Source organism: Phocoena phocoena, chromosome 11 (genome assembly GCF_963924675.1).
Source record: "Phocoena phocoena chromosome 11, mPhoPho1.1, whole genome shotgun sequence".
In the NCBI taxonomy this organism is placed as follows: Eukaryota; Metazoa; Chordata; class Mammalia; order Artiodactyla; family Phocoenidae; genus Phocoena; species Phocoena phocoena.
Genome location: NC_089229.1, coordinates 670992 through 691614, shown reverse-complemented (window position 1 = coordinate 691614; position 20623 = coordinate 670992). Strand labels below are relative to the sequence as shown.

At 51.4% G+C, this 20623-nt stretch overlaps 1 protein-coding gene across 1 annotated transcript in view; it reads right to left on the bottom strand.

The window, feature by feature from the left end:
* The window catches only part of TTLL8 (tubulin tyrosine ligase like 8), a 40425-nt gene extending 21439 nt beyond the window's left edge, over nt 1-18986 (bottom strand). The window contains 8 exon segments of the mRNA XM_065887234.1: nt 1806-1931; nt 3507-3621; nt 4489-4617; nt 6448-6521; nt 7170-7308; nt 10719-10810; nt 18252-18350; nt 18620-18986. Coding sequence (XP_065743306.1) covers nt 1806-1931; nt 3507-3621; nt 4489-4617; nt 6448-6521; nt 7170-7308; nt 10719-10810; nt 18252-18350; nt 18620-18986 — 1141 coding nt within the window.
* Nucleotides 18987-20623: the final 1637 nt, after the last annotated feature.

Here is a 20623-nt window from a genome sequence, read left to right as displayed (position 1 = left end):
AGCAAGTTATTTTGTGGATATTGACCAACTGATTCTAAAGTGTATATGGAGAGGCAAAAAAATCCAGAATAGCCAACGCAATGTTGAAGGAGAAGAACAAAGCTGGAAGATTGACACCATCTAAATTTGAGCTTTACAATAAATCTACAATAATCAAGATAGTGTGGTATTGGTGAAAAAGAGACAAATAGATCAGTGGAATAGAGAGCCCAGAAATAGACCCACACAAATATAGTCAACTGATCTTTGACTAAGGCACAAAGGCAATACAATGGAGCAAAGATAGTCTTTTCAAACAAATGGTGCTGGAACAAATGGATATGTGCAGGCCAAAAAAACCCACAAAGCTATAAAACCCCTAGAAGATAACATAGGAGAAAACCAAGATGAACTTGGGTATGACGACGACTTTTTAGATACAACACCAAAGGCACAATCCGTGAAAAAAATAATTGATACGTGGGACTTCACTGAAATTTAAAACTTCTGCTCTTCGGAAGACATCATCAACAGAATTAGAAAACAAGCTGTAAAGTTGGAGAAAATATTTGCAAAAGACACATATACTAAAGTACTGGTACCCAAAATATGCAAAGAACCCTTAAAACTCAACAATAAAACAAACACCCCGATTTAAAACTGGAGGGAAGCTGAGCAGACTCCTCACCAAAGAATATATACAGATGGCAAATAAGTATATTAAAAGATGTTTAACATCATATATTGTCAGGGGAACGCAAATTAAAACTACAATGAGACACCACTACACACCTGTTAGAACAGCCGAGGTCCAGAGCTCTGACATCAACAAATGCTCACCAGGATGTGGAGCAACAGGAACGCTCACCATTGCTGGCGGGAGCACAAAACGGGGCAGCAACCACTTTGGAACAAGTTAGGCAGCTTCTTACCAAACTAAACGTACTCTTGCCATCTTATCCAGCAGTCGTGATCCTTGGTATTTACCAAGTGAGTTGAAAACTTACAGCTGCACAAAAGCCCGTATGCAGCTTTAATCATACTGCCAAGACTCGAAAGCACCCAAGATGTCCTTCAACAGGTGACAGGATGAACAAACTCTGTTCCATCCAGACAGTGGAATGTTAGTCAGTGCTAAAGAGAAATGAGCTATCAAGGCATGACTTAAGGAGGGATTTAAGGAGGGACCTTGAATGCACATTAGTAAGTGAAAGAAGCCTGTCTGAGTCATATACACTGTATGATTCCAACTGCATGACATTTTGGAAAAGGCAAAGCTGTGGCGACAACAAAAAGATAAGATGTTGGGGGGAAGGAGGAATGAACAGGCTGACCACAGAGGATTTTTAGGGCAGTGAAACTACTCTGAAAGATACTACATCAGTGGATACATGTCATTATACATTTGTCCAAACCAAGAGGGAACCCTGATGTAAACTGTGGGGTCTGGGTGATGATGACGTGTCAATGTAGGTTCATCACTTATAACAAATGGACCATCTGGAGGAGGATGTTGACACAGGGGAGGAAAGGGCAGAGGGTACACGTGACACCTGTACCTCCTGCTCAACTTCGCTGTGGACCTAAAACTGTTCTGTGAAAGTGAATAACAACAAAAAGGACTTATTTGGGTCTTGTAGGCCGAAACCCACGGTGGCCCACGACTCCCGACATGACCCAGGAGCGCCACTCCCATGGCATTCTGCTGGAAGAGACTGGGGTCGGGGCAGAGCTGCAGCCCCACCCTGGATGCACAGCTCCACGGCCCCTCCCGTCACCGTCCTCCCGGGGTGCCATGGCCTTGGCCACACCAAGGCGGCACGCACCTTGCTTGTTGCTGGAGTCCCTGTCACCGGCCTCTTCCCTCCAGCCCTTGGGTGAGCTCCTGCTGCAGTTCTGGTGGCTGACCACCCACTTGAGGATGCTGGAGGCCACCGTGCGCCGGAAGTCGTCTGAAAGGACACCAAGGCCTCGCCCCCGTGCCTGCGCTGGGGACGGGAACTCAGCCAGCGCCAGCCATTCCCTGCCCGGGCATCCCACTGCGTGCGGGGGCCTCACTCCTGCCTCAGAGCCCTCGGGGGGCCGGGCGCTCCCCCACTGCCCACACCCTCCACCTCCACACTCATCCTCCCTCCTCTGCGGAGGGGAGTCTCATCCACCCCAGGACCTCCACCCCAGCTGTGCATCCACCCTGCCTACAGGCCCAGAGGCAGAATCCACGCACCCCGTTTCCTGCCCCTCTCCTGCACCCCCAGGGCCACGGTCTGTGGGCACCGTCACCACCTCTCCCTGCCCCCGTGTCCTCAGCCCTGCACAGAGGGATCCTTCTAGAAGAGCCCCCTGCTGACAGCACCGGGAACCTCCCCATCACACGAGCCCCTCCGGACCTTTCTGGACATGTTGTCTCCCACCGCTCTAACTGTGGGTGGCTGGGGGCCCTGCTGTATCCACCAGCGCAGAGGCAGCTCAGGGTCCCCCAGACCCAGGCTTGGAGCCAGGCTGCCTCTGAGCGCCTGTCACATGCCAGGGGCAGCGGCCAGGGGAGGCTCGCCTCCATGAGGGGCCTGGGAGGCGAGGCTGCTCCCCACCCCAAGTAGCTGGATATTCCAGCAACTTCTCTCCCAAACCTGCTCCTTCCCCACCTCAGCTGAGGCCACCCTTCCCGGCATCCACCGGCCTGGCAGCTACTGCTGCCCTGGAAACACCCAGAACCTGAGCCCCCCACGCGGCCCCTCACCCACCCCCCTCCGTCCATCAGAACACATGCTCCTGAGATCACCAGCCCCCTGCCCGAGGACGTGCGGGCACACTGCCTGCTGCAGGGCTGGTCTGGAGCTCCCCAGCCAGCCGCCCTCAGCCCCCCTCTCCTCTGGGTCTCCACCCGGCACCCCATCTTGCGAGGCCCCTGCTCACGGCCCTGCCCCCACTGCGCTTCTCACCTCTGCCCCCGCCCCGCTCCTGCCTTGTCCTGGAGCCGGCCATTGGCTCCTGGGAGCCCCGGCCTGGGGTCAGGGCACAGGGCAGGCAGGGGTGCTGGGCAGATGCCGCTCTCTACAGCCCCCCAGACGGGCGCTCAGGAAACACGGGTCCCCCCCGAACGACCCCCTCCCCTGCCTGCCCTGACCATCTCCTTCTCTCTCCTGTGCCTCCAGGCAGATCGAACCAGGGACCAGCCTTTGTCCCCAGCCCAGAGCTGGTCGTCCCCGTGTGCCCCAGGCACCCAGACCCGGGCCCAGCACCATCCCCATGCCGGTCTCTCCCAGAAGCCCCGTCAGAACCAAGCTGCTGACACTTGGCCTCCTGCCTTGCAGACGCTGCCCATGGAAGTTTCTAGACTGGCTCCTACCACGTGAAACAGAGCTGAGGTCCCAGGTGCTGGGATGGGACCGGGCCCTCCGCCATCACCCCACCCCCACCCCCAGCCCTGGGGCCCCTCCTGCAGGAAGGTGGGCCAGAAAGAGGCCCCGCCGGGTTTCCGGGCCCAACGCTCAATGCCAGGCGCCTCGGCCAGGCCACCAGCCACTCACCCAGGAACTCTCGCTTCTCGCTCTCGGTGCAGAGGCCGTAGCAGCGTGGGAAGAAGGAGTCGGGGTTGGCCTGGACGTACCACGGCAGGCTCCGCAGGCTCACGCACAGCCCGATCTCCAGAGACAGCGGCACGTCAGGCCCGCCGGCCACGCGCCAGGCCAGCTTGGACCACTCTTAGTGCCCACGGGCCTGGCTGGGCAGCACTGGCTCCAGTGGGCTCCCGGGAGGGCACCTCCTGGAGCCGCCCCTCCCCAGCCGCCCGGCCCCACTGGGCCGTCCGCAGGCATCGCCCACGCCCGGAAGGACACCAGCGGCCCAAGGCCTGGCGAGGGTGAGTGGGGGGGGGGGGGGCGGAGCCCTACAGGGAGCCCCGGGGGCGGCCGTGCACTTCGTCCCTGCCCCTCTGTCACCCTTGAGGGTTTAGGGGAAGGTGCCCTTGTTGCCAGGGAAGCCCCTTTACCCAATCGCCCCCAGGGGGTACACACAGGCCTGTCCCTCCCGGGCTGGCCCCGCCCCTAACCTCAGCCCTCAGGGTAAATGGGGAACGGCTGCCTGGAGGGGCTGGCGGTTGAAAGGGGGAGAGGGCAGGAAGTGCCCGTGTGGCAATGCCCCCCTGCAGTTGGAAGTCACAGCGCAGGTGAGGGTGGCCCGGCCCCCCTGGGATCCGGAGCCCCTCCAGGGCCCAGAGCCTGGGTCGGGCTGCGGTGGCAGCCGTCACCTGCCCTGTCTTGGGCTTGGCCTGTGCACTTGGGGCCGCCCAGGGACACAGGGCGAGGGGCACAGGGGCTCTGGGGGGCGGTTTGAGGGCAGCAGCACGGAGCGGCTCTGGACTCTGCTGCTGGGCCAGGCCAGCAGGAGGCTCCAGTCCTGGAGAGGCGGCCCCAGGGAACCAGTCCCCGTGTGGCGCTCCCGGCTCCGGAGGTACTGGCATTTCAGGAGGCAGGGTGCTGCCCCGCCTGTGCCCCCAGCCCTCCCACTCACCTTGGTGGTGAAGGACGCCGTCTTCCCGTAGTGATTCAGCATCTGGTCGCAGCTCAGACTGTGATAGTCAATGATGTCCCTTTTAATTGTCCAGAGGAAGTGCGGTGTTTCATTTTTTACCAACCTGGACTGGCAAGAAGAAGCCTTTGTCCACACCCAGCACCCAGGGCTCACGTCTCTGACAATGGGACACGCCAAGACTAAAGGAACCGGGGTTTAGGTGAGAAGCGGTGTGTGATTTCTGTGACTCTCCCATCCTGACTGCGGCCTTGCACGTTCCTCGAGGGTCTCCTGCGGGCTCACATGGGAGCAGCTACCACACAGGGCTTCCGATGGCACAGGGGTAGGGGGCTTCGGGGTCTGGGCTGCAGGGGCCCCGAGTGAGGTCTGAGCTGCCGGCCGCAGGGACACACCACGTGTGGACCTGGGAGAGTCCTCCTCCCTGGCCGCCGGGACACAGGCTTCTCCGCTGCCCCCGCACCTTCAGAACGCAGGGGCCCATGAGAGCAGCTGTCATTCGTCACAGTGTGTGAGGAACCGTCGTACACGGAAGTTTAGACAGGCTTGGTGGCCACCCGGGCGCCCGGGACGAGAAACAGGTGGGTGACTGGGGTGTCCTTGGTGTCTGCGCTTTTGTGTTTACAAAAATGGCATGTTTTTGGTCAAAATTTCTAACCATACAAAGAGATACTAGGAAAGGGAAAGATTCTCCAAAATCCTACCCCTAGAGATGACCCGGACACCCTTTGTGGTCACTGTCCGCAGACAGCATATCAGGACCACCTAAGCCCCCCGTGACTCAGGTCAATCCACCTTGACCCCTGTGTTCCGGCAGGACTGGCTCCCCCCACCCGACAGCAGCACTGCTGCTGGGGGGCGCAGGGAGGGGGCTGCTGGGGCCCAGGCCGCCAACGCCACTTCCAAAACGCACCCACCCAGCTCCCTGAACGCTGGGCTCGAGCCCTTGGTCCTCGTTCCCGCTCTCAGAGTGACATGTACAGCTCCTGCTGCCACCTTCCCGTGTAAGTGTCATTTGTCCCACTGTGTGATGAACCGTCGTACACGGAAGCATAGACAGCAGCTTGGTGGCTCCCCGGGCGCCCGGGGTGAGAAACGGCCTTCGGTCCAGAGCTGACGCTCCCGCACAGGCCCGGCCCCCTGCACCCACCCCTGCCGACTGCCCACGCTCCCTACCCGCGGACGGCCCCCCAGCCTCACGGTCGACTTTCACAGAAAGGAATCTGCTCTGGGAACTTGCAGTGATGGGCTCCCCGGCCTGTCGGGGCTTTGCCCGTTTCTATTGGATCGTCATCTGCTCCTGACCTGTGAGCTTGTCACATGTTCTGAGTATCAGATCTTTTAACTCGTAAGCCCTGCAAGTACCTCCCTGAGTGGCTCGTCTTTTCGTTCTGTTCACGGGGTCACACGAGGGACAGGAGCTCTTCAGCGTGGTCAACGCGTCACGCTTGCTCACGGTGGACGCTGTTTGGTCTTGTTTTAACTTTCTTCCCTCCCCTTGAGTCGCAGTGACCCTCTGTTACCGGCCAGCAGAGCCCTGCCAGGGCAGCACAGCTCTGCAAAGCCCATCCCTGATGGCTGACCTACCACCAGGGAGCATCGAGGCCCAGGAGCTGGGCCCTGTGGCAGCTGCCCCGCCCCACAGGCAGGCGCTGCGTCCGGCAGACTCCACCGCCACCGTCGCCGCCTGGGGGCTGTTCTGATCCTGTCCCACAGGGTTTCCACAGACGACAGGCCCAGCTTGCCTGCCCACACGTGGAGGCACACACGTGGACGCTCAGAAACACGGGGCACACAGACGCACACGTGCACACGCATGCACTCGCGCGCATGTCCTCGAGGCCGGGCGTGACCATGGCTTTGCCACATCTCCCCCCGCAGGACGCAGCACAAAGGCAGGTAAACATCAGCTGAGGCCCCTCCAGAGCCCACGGGACCTACCATCACATCGTGGATGTCGTCTGTTTTCCCCAAAGCCACTTCTTGACTTTCTTTGCCTTCAGCACGTTTGTTTTCTGCAAACACAACACACAGGAGATGTCAGTGCATCATGGCAGGAAGGCGTGACCACAGCCGGGCCCACGACGGGGCCCAGTGCGGAGCAGGTGCCCCCGTGGGTTCCGAAAGGAGCAGGGTCGAGTCAGGCTCGGGTGTCCACCGCATGGCACCCCCGCCAGGGGCCGTGCCAGGGTCGGGGACCCGGGACGTGGGCAGGGCCGTGAGCTGGGTCTCAAGCACCGTGTGGGACAGGGCCCAGCGCAGACCCTGGGGCCAAGAGGATGAAGACTTTGTGCAGAGCAGGGGACAGGCACAGGTGGGGTCAGGGAGGACCCGTGACCAGGGGCTGGTGCAGTGGGCAGTGCCAGGGGCCAAGCATGGGGCCAGAGGAGGGACAGTCAGGGCCAGGCCGCTAAAGGACGATGAACACCATCCAGACACAGGAGGAGGTCTGGGCATGGACCGTGGGACACCAAGAAGTGACCAGTACCAGGGTTTGAAAGGGCTCGCCAGTGCCCGGATGCCTGGGGTGGGGGCCGGGAGGTGACTCCGTCCCCAAGGGTGAGGCCACAGCACAGGACCCGCAGAACCGACTCACGTCTGGGTCCTCGTGACATACACACAAACCTCTCACACCGAAACACAAGACACCTCCGATACTCTACCTGGCGCTCCTTCCCCTTCGTCTTTGACACTCGGAACGACCTTGGGCAGAAAGTGGAACCTCTTCTCCACCCAGCCCTTCCTCCGCAGGGAGGCCCGGATCACCGGGGAGTGTCCGTAGATGGAGAAGATCTTCTTTTCCTTGAATTGCAAGAGTGTATTTGAAATTAAAGAATTGAGTTAATTTTATCTCTGCAAGAGGAGTCTACTATCAGGATGACACAGGCTGCACCAACGGGAAGACACCTGTGTTCTGCTCTGAGAAAATCACCCAGGAGCGTTGGGACGGCCGACGGGTTGGGGCCGGGCAGCCCCCGGGCAGGCCCACTCCGCCGTGTGTGTGCCTGCTGCCCCAAACGTGGAGGCCAGGAGGCACAGCACAGCCAGGACCTCGATGCTTCCTGAGGCTCAGACCCCAGCTCAGGGCAGCTCCAGGTCTGAAAGGTGAGATGCAGGACAGGGCCCGAGGGCCTGTGCTCTGCGGCTTTCTTTTCTCTGCAAAGGTGACCGCCCCTCATGCCTGGGGTGGGGGAGCTGCTCGAGGTTTGAGAGGAGAGGGGGGAACAAATGCCCACCAATGGCTGGAGGGGCAGTGCGAACTGCCCAGGGCCAACACCAGGGGAGCTGGGGGCTCTGCCCATCACTGTGGGAATGAGGCCAGCTGCCAGGGGCCAGGCAGGGAGTTGGTAGCTTGCATCCTCTGCCTTCCCAGATGAGGGACAGGGGGCAGGAGAGTGATGGTCATGCTGGAGCCCCAGGGCCCATGCTGCTGAGGACACAGCCTGGACACATCCGTTGGACAGGGTCAGAGGGCAGCAGCTGCAGGGCAGGGACAGGGAACAGGGGTATGGTCAGCAGTGAGCTTAGGGCCTCATGAGCTTGTGAGGGCAGGAGGGGAGGCCAGGGCAGCAGGGGGAGGCAGCTCAAACTCACTAGGGTCCCTAATTAGACTCTGAATTTCAAAGACAGATTATCCTGGGTGGGCCTGACCTAATCAGGTGTGCCGCTTAAAAGAGGGTCCAGGATCCTCTCAAGTCAGAGATTGAAAACAGCAGAGACTGTCTCTCTCCACTGCTGGCTTTGAAGAAGGTGCCACAAGGAAATTAACTCTGCCAACAAGCTGAGGAAGCTTGGAAGCAGGTCCTTCCCCTGTTGAGCCTTCAGATGAGACCCCATCTGGCTGATGCTTCATTTCACCCTTGACAGACACTGAGCAGAGGACCCAGCCTGGACCCCTGACCCACAGGGGATAATACGTGATGTGTTTAAGCAGCTAAATTCATGGTGATTTGTCAAGCAGCATTGGTGGCTAACACGGGTCCCAGCGGGAAGACTGGGAACATGTGCCAAGAACGTGTGGGCTTGTGGCCAGACGCTGAGAGCTCAAGTCCCAGCGCCCACATGAAAGACCTCCAAGCCCCCTTCTAATCAGAACCTCAGTCCAAAGCCTGGCCTCACCCTCGACAGGGCCGTGCACCACGACAGGAGCCACTGTGAGGAGAGGCGGGCAGGGAGTATGACAACAGCAGGAATGTCAGTGCCCTGCAGCTCCAGCAAGACCTCCCAGCTGCGTCCAATCCGCTCCTTAACTGGAGTCAAACTGAATGACTTCAGAAAATCTGATTAACTTTAGTAAGTCAGCACAGGACAATACATAAGGGAACTACAAAAGGACAAAAAAGAGTACAAGATTTCTAACATAAGAGAGGGAAAATGGAATAATAAAAAGTAGTCAGTCCACAAGGAAGCATGAAAGGAGAGGAAAACTGAGCAGACAGTGCAAACCAAATGAATGAAACACGATGGGAATATACCAGTGTTTAATTATAGATAAATACACAAAATGCTCCAGTTAAAAGGTAAAGAGTGCCAGACTATATCTTTTTAAAATCTAAATCTATGTTGTTTACAGGAGAAAATCAAAAGCACAACCCTACAGATAGATAAAAAATTAAAGGATCTATATATGAGACAGAATAGCCTTTGGGACAAATAAACATCACTAAAGTAAAGAAAATCATCCCATAATTTAAAGCAAACATTCAATTCACCAGAAAGATACATTTGCACCCATTAAGATGGCTATAAATTATATAGAGCAAAAAGTGGCAGAAACACAAAGTAGACAAATCCCCAATTACAAAAGGATATTTAACATGCTTCTCTCAGTAAATTAGAGAACACAGAGACAAAAAATTTCAATAAGGCTAGAAGACTTCAACAACGCAAATAACAAGCTCTACCCTGATGGCTGTGAATATAGCACCCTACATCAACTTTTATATAAATTAACAAAATGCTAGGTATAAAGCAGGTCTGAACACATTTCAACGGAATAACATTGTACCCATTACATCCTCAACCACAGGCAATCAAACTAGAAATCAATAACAAAATAACCAGAAAAGTAGCCACCAGTTTAGAAATTAAGAACCATAGTTTTAAGTAACACACAATCAATGAAAAGCAATAATATGAATTAGAAAATACATTGAACTGAATCTCATCAAAAACACTACAAAATGAAATCTTTTGAAATGCAGCTAAAGCAGTACTTAGTGGGATGTTTGTAGCCCTGAATGTTTATATGTTTTAAGGTCTCAGAAGAAAATCTGAAAATTAAATTCTACTTATATGAAGCCCCAGAAAGGACAGTGGTAGGAAGCACAAAGGGCACATCCGTGGTTGCCAGGATTTGGGAATAACTAGGGCGGGAGGCAGCTTCCAAGGGGGCAGAGGTGCTGTCATGTCTGCAGGGGTTCATGCTGATTACATACGTCACCTGTGCTGTGCTTCTCTCTCCAGGTACATCCAGCCCATCACAGCCTGAGCTGTGCATTTATGATCTATACACTCGCGTGTGTGTGCTGTGCTTCAGAAGAAAGTTAAGGGAATGAGCACATTTCCACGTGTTAATGTGTGTTGGATTTGTCAGTGCTTCCCCACTGTCCCGGCCTGAGCAACGCAAACGCGTGATAAGGACAGAGGATCACGTTCTCAAAGTGGTAGCCGTGGAGCCACCTGCCCCCATTTGAAGAACGCTTGTCCTTCTTTATCTCCCCCAAATTCTCCCATTCAGCTGAAAGGTAGGCCTCCCCCTTGAGGAAGTGGGTGGGTATGCCAGCTGCCCCACTCGAGCCCCAGAGTTCCTCTCCTGGGCACAAACCCCTCTCACATGCAAGTGTCCTCACCGTGTCACCCGGGAGCCTGGGGCGGGGGGAGTGGATGGGAGGGGGTCTGTGAGTCACTAGGAGTCTGTCCCTTTGTCTGGGATGTGTGTCCACAGCTGCAGTCATACGACTGCATGGCTGCAGGAGAGATTTTTACCGTGTATGTGTCTGCGTTTTTTGAATTTTGAAAGCATTACCTATTTCAAAAGTACAGCTGAAACATAAAGTAACTGGCAGAAGCCTCCACGCGGGGGCCAGGACTGCGGGGGCCGCCTCACATGGGCAGGGGGGCGTCAGAGGCAGCGAACTCACTCTCCAAATTCCAAAACCAATTTCTGTTCTTAAAAGTACCCCTCCCCCCGAGCCCCAAAGAGCATTTACCTTGATTGCCTTGTCCGTTAATTGTCTTGCTATTTTGTATTTGTCTAATTTGGGGGAAGAAATCAAGTCTTGGGAAATTCCTCGTTTTAATTCTACAAAAGAGAAACAGACATCAAGGCAAAGGGAAGAGCGAACAAGTGACATTCGGACTCAGGAGACACCAGCCTAATCCCCATGTCCAGCCCCCCACAGCACTCGGTCAGCCCTCAGCCTCTGCCTGGGCCAGCCTTCTGGCCACCAGCCCCTCTGGGGTCCTCTCTGGACCCTGGCCAGCAGACTCCCATCAGCACACAGCAAGCGTAGCAGCATCCATATAAACATTACAATGAAAACCCTCATCCCTGCACCCTGCCCACTGCCTCCTCCACCTCTCGTCTCTCCTCTCTCCACAGCCCGTCTGCTGGCTCCGCCACAGACAAGCTCGGACCAAGGTCACACATGCACAGGCCAATCCCGTGGTCACTCCCTGCGTCCAGGTCTCTGCCAGCACTGGACACTCAGCCGGCCAGTTCCTGCTCCCCTGAGCTCCGCTCTCCTCCCCTCACTGCCACCCCTTCTCTCTCCCCACGCCCTGACTGTGGCCAGGCCCAGGCCTGGACCGCAGACATCTGTGCTTCACCTCCCCGTCCACCCTGAGCCATCTCATCCCAGATGGTGGCTTGAATTCCACGGGGGCAGATGCTCCTGCAACGTACACACCCCGGCAGACCATCCGACCTCCCGACGCCTCCTGGACCCACGGTCCCTGGACGTCCAAAGAGCATCCCAGGTGGGCAGGCAGGCCACCCACCCACCTGCTCCACGTGCAGCTCCCTCCACCCCGTGGACCCCAGAGACCCACATCCTCGGAGCCAACTGATGCAGGCAAGGGAGAGCACCGAGGCCCTGAGCGGGGGTGGGGCTGCAGCAGTGGCCCGTCCACACGGAGTTGGGAGCCCTAGCCCTACCTGGGGACACACAGGAACTGGACGTGGGTCACAGGCGCAAGTGTGGAAGCGCGCACAGGAGCCGGGAGGGGCTCTCAGAGCCTCGGGCCAGGCAGCAAGTCCGAGGTGCTCCACAAAAGCACTGACCATCGAAGCTAAAATGGGCAAATCAGACTTTATCAAAATTGAAATGTTCTCCTCGGCTAAGAAAACGAGAAGGCAAACCCTAGACTCGGGGGAAAAAAATACAATACATTCAACTGACAAAGCAGACACCAAGATGCATCTGAGGGCTTCCACACGTGGGGGGTTCTGGGCAAAGTCAGTTACGAACCAGAGCAGGGCTGGCAGGACCACCAGGAGGACACAGTAGCCTCAGCTGCAGATAGTCACAGGCACTGCCCTCGGTCACTGACACAACCACAAAGGTCAGTGCGGATGAGGATTGAATGCGACTGTCCGACCCTCACCTCACGCGCACACAGAACACCTCGCTCAGTGGCCGCCATCCTGCCCATTCCAGGACACAGGGAACATTTATTAAAATTGACCACGGAGATGTTCTTAACCAATTTCAAAGGGACAGTAGCCACATAGATCATGTCCCCTGATCACAGAGCCGTGAAGTCAGGGAGTTTAATCAGAAGACAAAGTAACTACAGGAGATTAACACACATTTCACAGATGTGCTTCTGAATAACCCGCGTCAAAGAGGAGATCGGGATAAAAAGTAATGTATGTTTCTTAACTAAATGAGAGTTAAAATACCAAGTATCGAATCTTGTAGCTAGGTTCTGTTTATAAAGCGATTTTTAGCTGTAGACGCAAATTGTGGAAAATAATAAAGGCTAAGGACAGTCAGTGAAGCATCCATCTCAGATACTAGAAAGATCACCTCAAAGTCAAACCCAAAGAAATCACCAGAAAACTACCAGCAAATTCAAACCCAAACAAATTATCAATACCAGATATTACCAGAGGATACATTAATAAAATGTTTTTGGGGGGACTTCCCTGGTGGCACAGTGGTTAAGAATCTGCCTGCTAACGCAGGGGACACGGGTTCGATCCCTGGTCCAGGAAGATCCCACATGCCGTGGAGCAACTAAGCCCGTGCGCCACAACTACTGAGCCTGCGCCTAGAGCTTATGCTCCACAACAAGAGAAGCCACTGCAATGAGAAGCCCGTGCACCGCAACGAAGAGTAGCCCCCGCTCGCCGCAACTAGAGAAAGCCTGAGTGCAGCAACAAAGACCCAACACAGCCAAGATTAAAAATAAATAATTTTTTTAAGAAAACCCACAAATGTACTATAGAGAAAATTAGCAAAACCAAAAGTTGGATCTTTGAAACATTTTTTTTCAAATTGATAAACCTTTAAATAGACTGACCACAACACTATGAGACTAGAAATCAACTACAAGAAAAAAAACTGCAAAAACCACTAACAGGTGGAGGGTAAACAATATGCTACTAAACAACCAATGAGTGACTGAAGAAATCAAAGAGGAAATTAAAACATATCTGGAGACAAATAAAAATGGAAACGCAACAATCCAAACTCTGTCAGACATAATAGCGAAAGCAGTTCTAAGACGGAAGGTGTAGCGATACAAGCCTACCTCAGGACACAGGAAAAATCTCAAATAAACAACCTAATCTCACACATAAAGCAACTAGAAAAAGAAGAAGAAACAACCTAATCTTACACCTAAAGCAACTAGAAAAAGAAGAACAAAGGAAACCCAAAGTTAGTAGAAGGAAAGAAATCATAAAGATCAGAGCAGAAATAAATGAAATAGAGACTAAAAAAAAAACAATGGAAAAGATCAATGAAACTAAAAGCTGGTTCTTTGAAAAGGCAAACAAAATTGATAAATCTTTAGCTACACTCATCAAGAAGAAAAGGAAGAGGGCCCAAATCAATAAAATCAGAAATGAAAAAGGAGAAGTTACAACCCACACCACAGAAATATAAAGGATCATAAGAGACTACTGCAAGCAACTCTATGCCAATACAGTGGACAACCTAGAAGAAATGGACAAATTCTTAGAAAGGTACACTCTCCCAAGACTGAACCAGGAAGAAACAGAAAATACGAACAGACCAATTACCAGTATTGAAATTGAATTAGTAATTTTAAAACTCCCAACCAGCAAAAGTCCAGGATCAGATGGCTGCACAGGTAAATTCTACCAAACATTTAGAGAAGAGTTAACACCTATCCTTCTGAAACTATTCCAAAAAACTGCAAAGGAAGAAACACTTACAAACTCATTCTATGAGGCCACTATCACCCTGATACCAAAACCAGACAAAGATACTACAAAAAAAGAAAATTATAGGCCAATATCACTGATGAACATAGATGCAAATATCCTCAACAAAATACCAGAAAACTGAATCCAACAATACATTAAAAGGATCATACACCATGACACCATGATCAAGTGGGATTTATCCCAGGGATGCAAGGATTCTTCAATATCCACAAATCAGTCAACATGATACACCACATTCACAGACTGAAGAATAAAAACCACGTGATCATCTCAATAGATGAAGGAAAGGCTTTTGACAAAATTCAACATCATTTATGATGAAAACTCCCCAGAAAGCAGGCTTAGAGGGAACCTACCTTAACATAATAAAGTCCATATATGACAAACCCACAGCTAACATCATACTCAGTGGTGAAAAGCATTACCTCTAAGACCAGGAACAAGACAAGGATGCCCACTCTCACCACTTTTATTCAACATAATTTTGGAAGTCCTAGCCACAGCAATCAGAGAAGAGAAAGAAAGAAAAGGAACCAAATTGGAAAGGAAGAAGTAAAACTGTCACTGTTTGCAGACAACATGATACTATACGTAGAAAATCCTAAAGATGCCACCAGAAAACTACTAGAGCTCATCAGTGAATTCAGTACAAAGTTGTAGGATACAAAATTAATATACAGAAATCTGTTGCATTTCTATATACTAACAACAAAAGATCAGAAAGAGAAATTAAGAAAACAATCCCATTTATCATTGCATTGAAAAGAATAAAATACCTAGGGATAAACCTATCTAAGCAGGCAAAAAAACCTGTAGTCCAAAAACTATAAGATGCTGATGAAAGAAATTGAAGATGACACAAACAGATGAAAAGATATACCATGTTCTTGGATTGGAAGAATCAATATATTAAAATGACCGCACTAGCCAAAGCAATGTATAGATTCAATTCAATCCCTACCAAATTACCAATGGCATTTTTCACAAAACTAGAACAAATAATTTTTAAATTTGTATGGAAACACAAAAGATCCTGAATAGCCAAAACAATCTTGAGAAAGAAGAAGGGAGCTGGCAGTATCACACTCCCTGACTTCAGACTATACTACAAAGCTACAGTAATCAGAACAGTATGGTACTGGCACAAAAACAGTAATATAGCTCAATGGATAGAGAGCCCAGAAATAAGCCCATGTACTTATGGTCAATTAATCTATGATGCAAGGATATACAATGGAGAAAAGACAGCCTCTTCAATAAGTGGTGCTCAGAAAACTAGACAGCTACAGGTAAAAGAATGAAATTAGAACATTCTCTAATACCGTATACAAAAATAAACTCAAAATGGATTAAAGACTTAAATGTAAGACTGGATAAAACTCCTAGAGGAAAATATAGGGAGAACACTCTTTGACATAAATTGCAGCGATATTTTTTTGATCCATCTCCTAAAGTAATGAAAATAAAAGCAAAAATAAATAAATGGTACCTAATTAAACTTAAAAGCTTTTGCACAGCAAAGGAAACTATAAACAAAATGAAAAGACAACCTATGGACTGGAAGAACAAATTTGCAAATGATGCAACTGACAAGGGATTAATTTCCAAAATATATAAACAGCTCAGTATCAACCAAACAAACGACCCAATCAAAAAATGGGATTTAGAAAATCTAAACAGACATTTCTCCAAAGAAGACATACAAATGGCAATAGGCCCATGAAAAGATGCTCAATATCACTAATTACTAGAAAAATGCAAATCAAAACTACAATGAGGTATCACCTCACACCAGTCAGAATGGCCACCATCAAAAAGTCTACAAATAATAAATGCTGGAAAGGGTGTGGGGAAAGGGAACCCTCCTACACTGTTGGTAGGAATGTAACTTGGTGTAGCCACTATGGAGAACAGAATGAAGGTTACTTAAAAAACTAAAAATAGGGTTACCATATGATCTGGCAATCCCACTCCTGGGTGTATAGCTAGAAAAGACGAAAACTCTAATTTGAAAAGGTACACGCACCCCCATGTTCACGGCAGCACTATTTACAGTAGCCAAGACATGGAAGCAACCTAAATGTCCATCAACAGATGAATGGATAAAGAAGATGTGGTATACATATATATACATATACAATGAAATATTACTCAGCCACAAAAAAGAATGAAATAATGCCATTTGCAGCAACATGGATGGACCTAGAGATTATCATATTAAGTGAAGTAAGTCAGCTAGAGAGAGACAAATATCATTTGATATCATTTATATGTGGAATCTAAAAAAATGATACAAATGAACTTACTTACAAAACAGAAATAGATTCACAGATATAGAAAACAAACTTATGGTTACCAAAGGAGAAAGGTGGGGGGAGGAATAAATTAGGAGTTTGGGATTAACAGATACACACTACTATCTACAAAATAAATACACAAAAAGGACCTGCTGTATAGCATAGGGAATAATATCTTGTAATAACCTATAATGGAAAAATCTGAAAAAGCATATATATATATATATATATATATATATATATATATATAGCTGAATCACTTTGCTGTATACCTGAAATGAACACAACATTGTAAATCAACTATACTTCAATAAAAAAAGATATTATAAACATCCACATGTCAATAATTTGGCAATTCATATGAAATGGACATTTTCCTTAAACAACACTGCTTATCAAAAGTGACATAAAAGAAATAGAAAATCCAGATGGGCCTATTTCTGTTAAACAAATTAACTCCATATTTAAAATGTTTCCCACAATGAAGCCAGGCCTAGATGGCATTACAGGTCAACCTGTCCAAATATTTCAGAAAAAAAAAACAAAAAAAAACCCAAAAACCCCCACATAAACCCTATCACTAAAGAGGAAAGTAGAAAAGCCTTTTCAACCCTTTCTTTTGTTTTCTTTTTCAAGTTTTTTTTATGAGGTCATACATTTAACACCAAAATCTGACAAGGACCTTTTTAAAAGAAAGAAATATTACAAGCCAATCTTGCTTATAAAAATAGACACAAAAATCTTAAAATATTTGTAAATCAAATCCAGTGACATATAAAACAGTACACTTGACCATGTGGTATTTGTTTTAGGGATACAAAGTTTGTTTAATATTTGAAAATCCATAAGGTAATCATTTGATAGACTAAAGGAAAAAATATGCAGAAGAAAACATATGATAAAATGTAATAACTACTTGTTTTAAAACTCTCAGTAAACTAGGAATAAAGGGAACTTCCTTTAAAACGTATAGCAACAAGAATTTATAGGTGTTTAATTTATAATTTTTGTGAATGACAACTTAATTAAAAGATACTAGTACATTTTATAGGGAAAATATTAACCACTAGGGCTTAGAGAAGGGTATCCTGGTGAACCTGGATCAGTTTAGGGCCTCTGTATTATAACTATAAAATAGGTTCTAAAATGAAAATTCAATATTTTAGATAAATTTGCCAAAGAAAACTTGACAAAGAAATGTGAAAAAAATCATGTTTAAAAAATTAAAAAAAACTTATACATCATATTTCATGGTGAAACACTGAGCACTTTCCTCCTGAGTGTGTAAACAAAAAAAGATGTCCACTATATCATATCTATTCAACATTATACTCAAAAGTGCTAACCCATGCAATAATGCAAGAAAAGGAAATAAGAGATATAAAGACTGAAAAGATCTGCAGGTGATGATTGTGTATGTAATAAATCTAATTATATGAGTTAGTAGTGTATTTACCAAGGTCACCAACCACCAAGCCAGGAAAATGAATTCAACTGTATTTCTATGCACTAGAGACAATTAGAAAATGAAACTCAAAAATGCCACCTACAGCAGTATTAAGCACGGATTATCTGGGGGTGATTCTAACAAAAGGTCTTGCACACCTGTAACTAAAAGTGGGAACCTTACTGACAAGAATGAAAGAGCTAATGTTCGTGGTCAGAAGTCTGGGTATTAAGATGTTAATTCTCACCCCAATTGATCTACACATTCAATGGAATCACAAAATCCCAGCAGGACTCGTGTGTGTGTGTGTGTGTGTGTGTGTGTGTGTGTGTGTGTGTTGGGGGGGCTTATATTAACAATCAATTCTAAAAATGCAAAAGTCCAAGAAAACCTGAGCACATCTTGAAGAACAAAGTCAGAGAAATATTAAGACATTACGAGGCTCCTGGAATTAAAGCAGGTACTTCGGAATAAGGACGGGCAGACAGATCAACAGAACAGACGGATGCCCCCTCCCCAAGCCTGAGCTTGGCCGTCCCTTTCAGGAAACCCAGGGCGGCGGGCCCAGGACAATACTGACTAGATTCTCCTCTCCGCTCCCCTTCCGATGACGCAGACGGTTCCATTCCGGCCTCTGCCTCGGGCACCTCAACTTTCCTCCCTTCCACTGCCTGGACCCCTGCAAGGGGGTATCAGTGCTGATAGAGGAAGGGAACTCAGAGGGGCGAGAGCAGGGCGGGGGTGGAGGGGGAAGTCTGGGGTTGGGGGGGCGCAGGCTAGGGTCGGGGTGGGGGGCCGAAGGCGGGGTCCAGAGGTGTAGGGCTGGGCAGGTCTGGAGCAGGGGGGGGGCGGTCAGGAGCTCCGAAGGAAGGGTAGGTCCGGGACTCCGCGGGGGTGGTCTAGAATCCCAGGGGCGGAGGGGCGGAGAGCGGTTGGCCCCGTGCTCACCCGGGCGGGGGCCCGTGCCCTCGCCCCCCGTCGCGCCGTCCCGCGTCCTCCGGTTGCCCGGGGTGACGGGCCCGGGCCGCGCGGCGCACTGTGCGGTAGCACCGGGGCGCCGGCAGCTGGGCCCGGGGAGCGCGGCTCGGCGGCGGCCGGCGCTGGGCGTGGGGCTGCGCGGGCGCGCGGGCGGCAGGGGGCGGCGGGAGCGGCTGCGGGAGTGGCTCAGAGTGCGGCTCCGGGGACGACGGCGCGCGGGGGCCGTGGGGTCCCACAGGCGGCGGTCGGGGGTACCCAGGCGGGGCCCCCGGCAGGGGCTGCAGTCCGAGGCGCGGCCGCGGCCCGCGCGGGGGCTGGGGCGCCGGGGGCCGGGCATGGTGTCCGCGGGGCGGAGGGCCAGCGAGTGGCGCGCGCCCCGGCTGGGATCACGCGGTCCCGCCCCGCCCCGGGTGTCAGAGTCACACAGACCCGCCCTGGCAGTCAGAGCCCCCCAGGTCATAAAGACCCGAGGGCCACACCCGGGCCCCCGACCCTGCGGAACCAGCCAGGCTGTCCAGGGCAGGCTGTGTCCTGGGACCCTCGGGCCTCTTTCTGGTCCACACCTCGGGCCTCCCTCCGCACCTAACATCCGATGTCCCCCAGGGGCAGAACGCCCCCAGCCCACCAGGGAGTGTGCTCTGGTGTCCCCAGGGTCACTCGTGGGGCCTGACCCGCCGCCCCGGGGATTCCCAGCATCGGCCAGTGTCCCAGCCCACCCAGATATCCTGCGTCTCTGGTCCAGTATCTTTGCGGAGGGAGGGGTGAGTAGGAAAGACCCACCCACCCCATCAGTGCCTTTCCTCCTGGTAACTTCCCCAAATCTACATGTCATCTTTATTTGGTTTAAAAATCTTTATTTTGCATCTAACTTCCCAAGATAACCTGAAAGTGAGGTTCTGCGCCCACTCAGTGAGGGGTGGTGGGCATTCCCCTGGGTGGGCCCCAGTGCCTTTCCCGTCTCCACCAGATCCCACTGCAGACTGGCTCAGGGCAACATAAACCATGAATAAATTAAAAGGTGGCCCTCGCCCCCACCCCCCTCCTATGCTTTACCTCTCAGTTGTTTCAGACCTGGGCCCGGAAATACCCAGAGACCCAGAGTTAAACAGGCACCTGGGCCACACTGACGTTAGCATTTATTGCTCAGGCAGTATTAAACTATATCACACAAAAATGTAAATCGACAGAGACAGGACTATACACTTTTAAAACCCCATTTGTGTGGCTTTTTCAAGCTCTCTCTGAAATAAGAAAGTGCAGGCCTGTGTTAAGCCCCCAGGCACCTCATTCCAGCTCTAAGACTCAGACTTTCTGGACCCCCAGGAGACATCAGCCACACCTGCACTGTCCCCTTGGCTCCCGTCCAGGCTGGGGAGCTGCAGGAAGGGGAGGTGGCCCCGTGGGCTGCGGCTGGGTGGGGGCTGCTGGCGTGCAGGTGAGAGCCACCTTGCTGCCCCCGTGCTTGTCTGGGGGCCTGACCAAGGCATTCGTCTTCCTGGCCCGCCCGGGACACGGAGGCCACTGAGACGTGGAGATGTGAGCTGTCAGTTTTCAGAGCCTTGGACAAGGGCCTTACCCCAGAGAACACTGAGCGGCCCCAGTGTTGTTGACAGAGGGCTTGGGACGGGTGCAGGCTGACCGCTGCTGAGCTGGGTCTCCACTGGCCGTGTAGGACACCCGTGCATGGACCAGCGCCACTGAACGGGGGCCCTTCCGGAAAGACTGGGTTTAAGTATAGAGAGAGCAGAAACGCAGGCAGGTGGGTTTCACGTGGGGAAGGCTGCGCATTGGGGGTGGGGGCTGCCCTGCACCCCCGGCTCTGGGGGAAGTAGCTCCACGGGCTCTCGAGACAGGGCGGAAGCAGCTCTGCCCTCGTCAAGGAATCCATGCTTACTCAGCGGGCTGGACCCCCAAGAAGAGAAGGGCCGAAATGGATGAGATCCACGCACGGCTTAGTGAGGTGTGTCTGCTGGC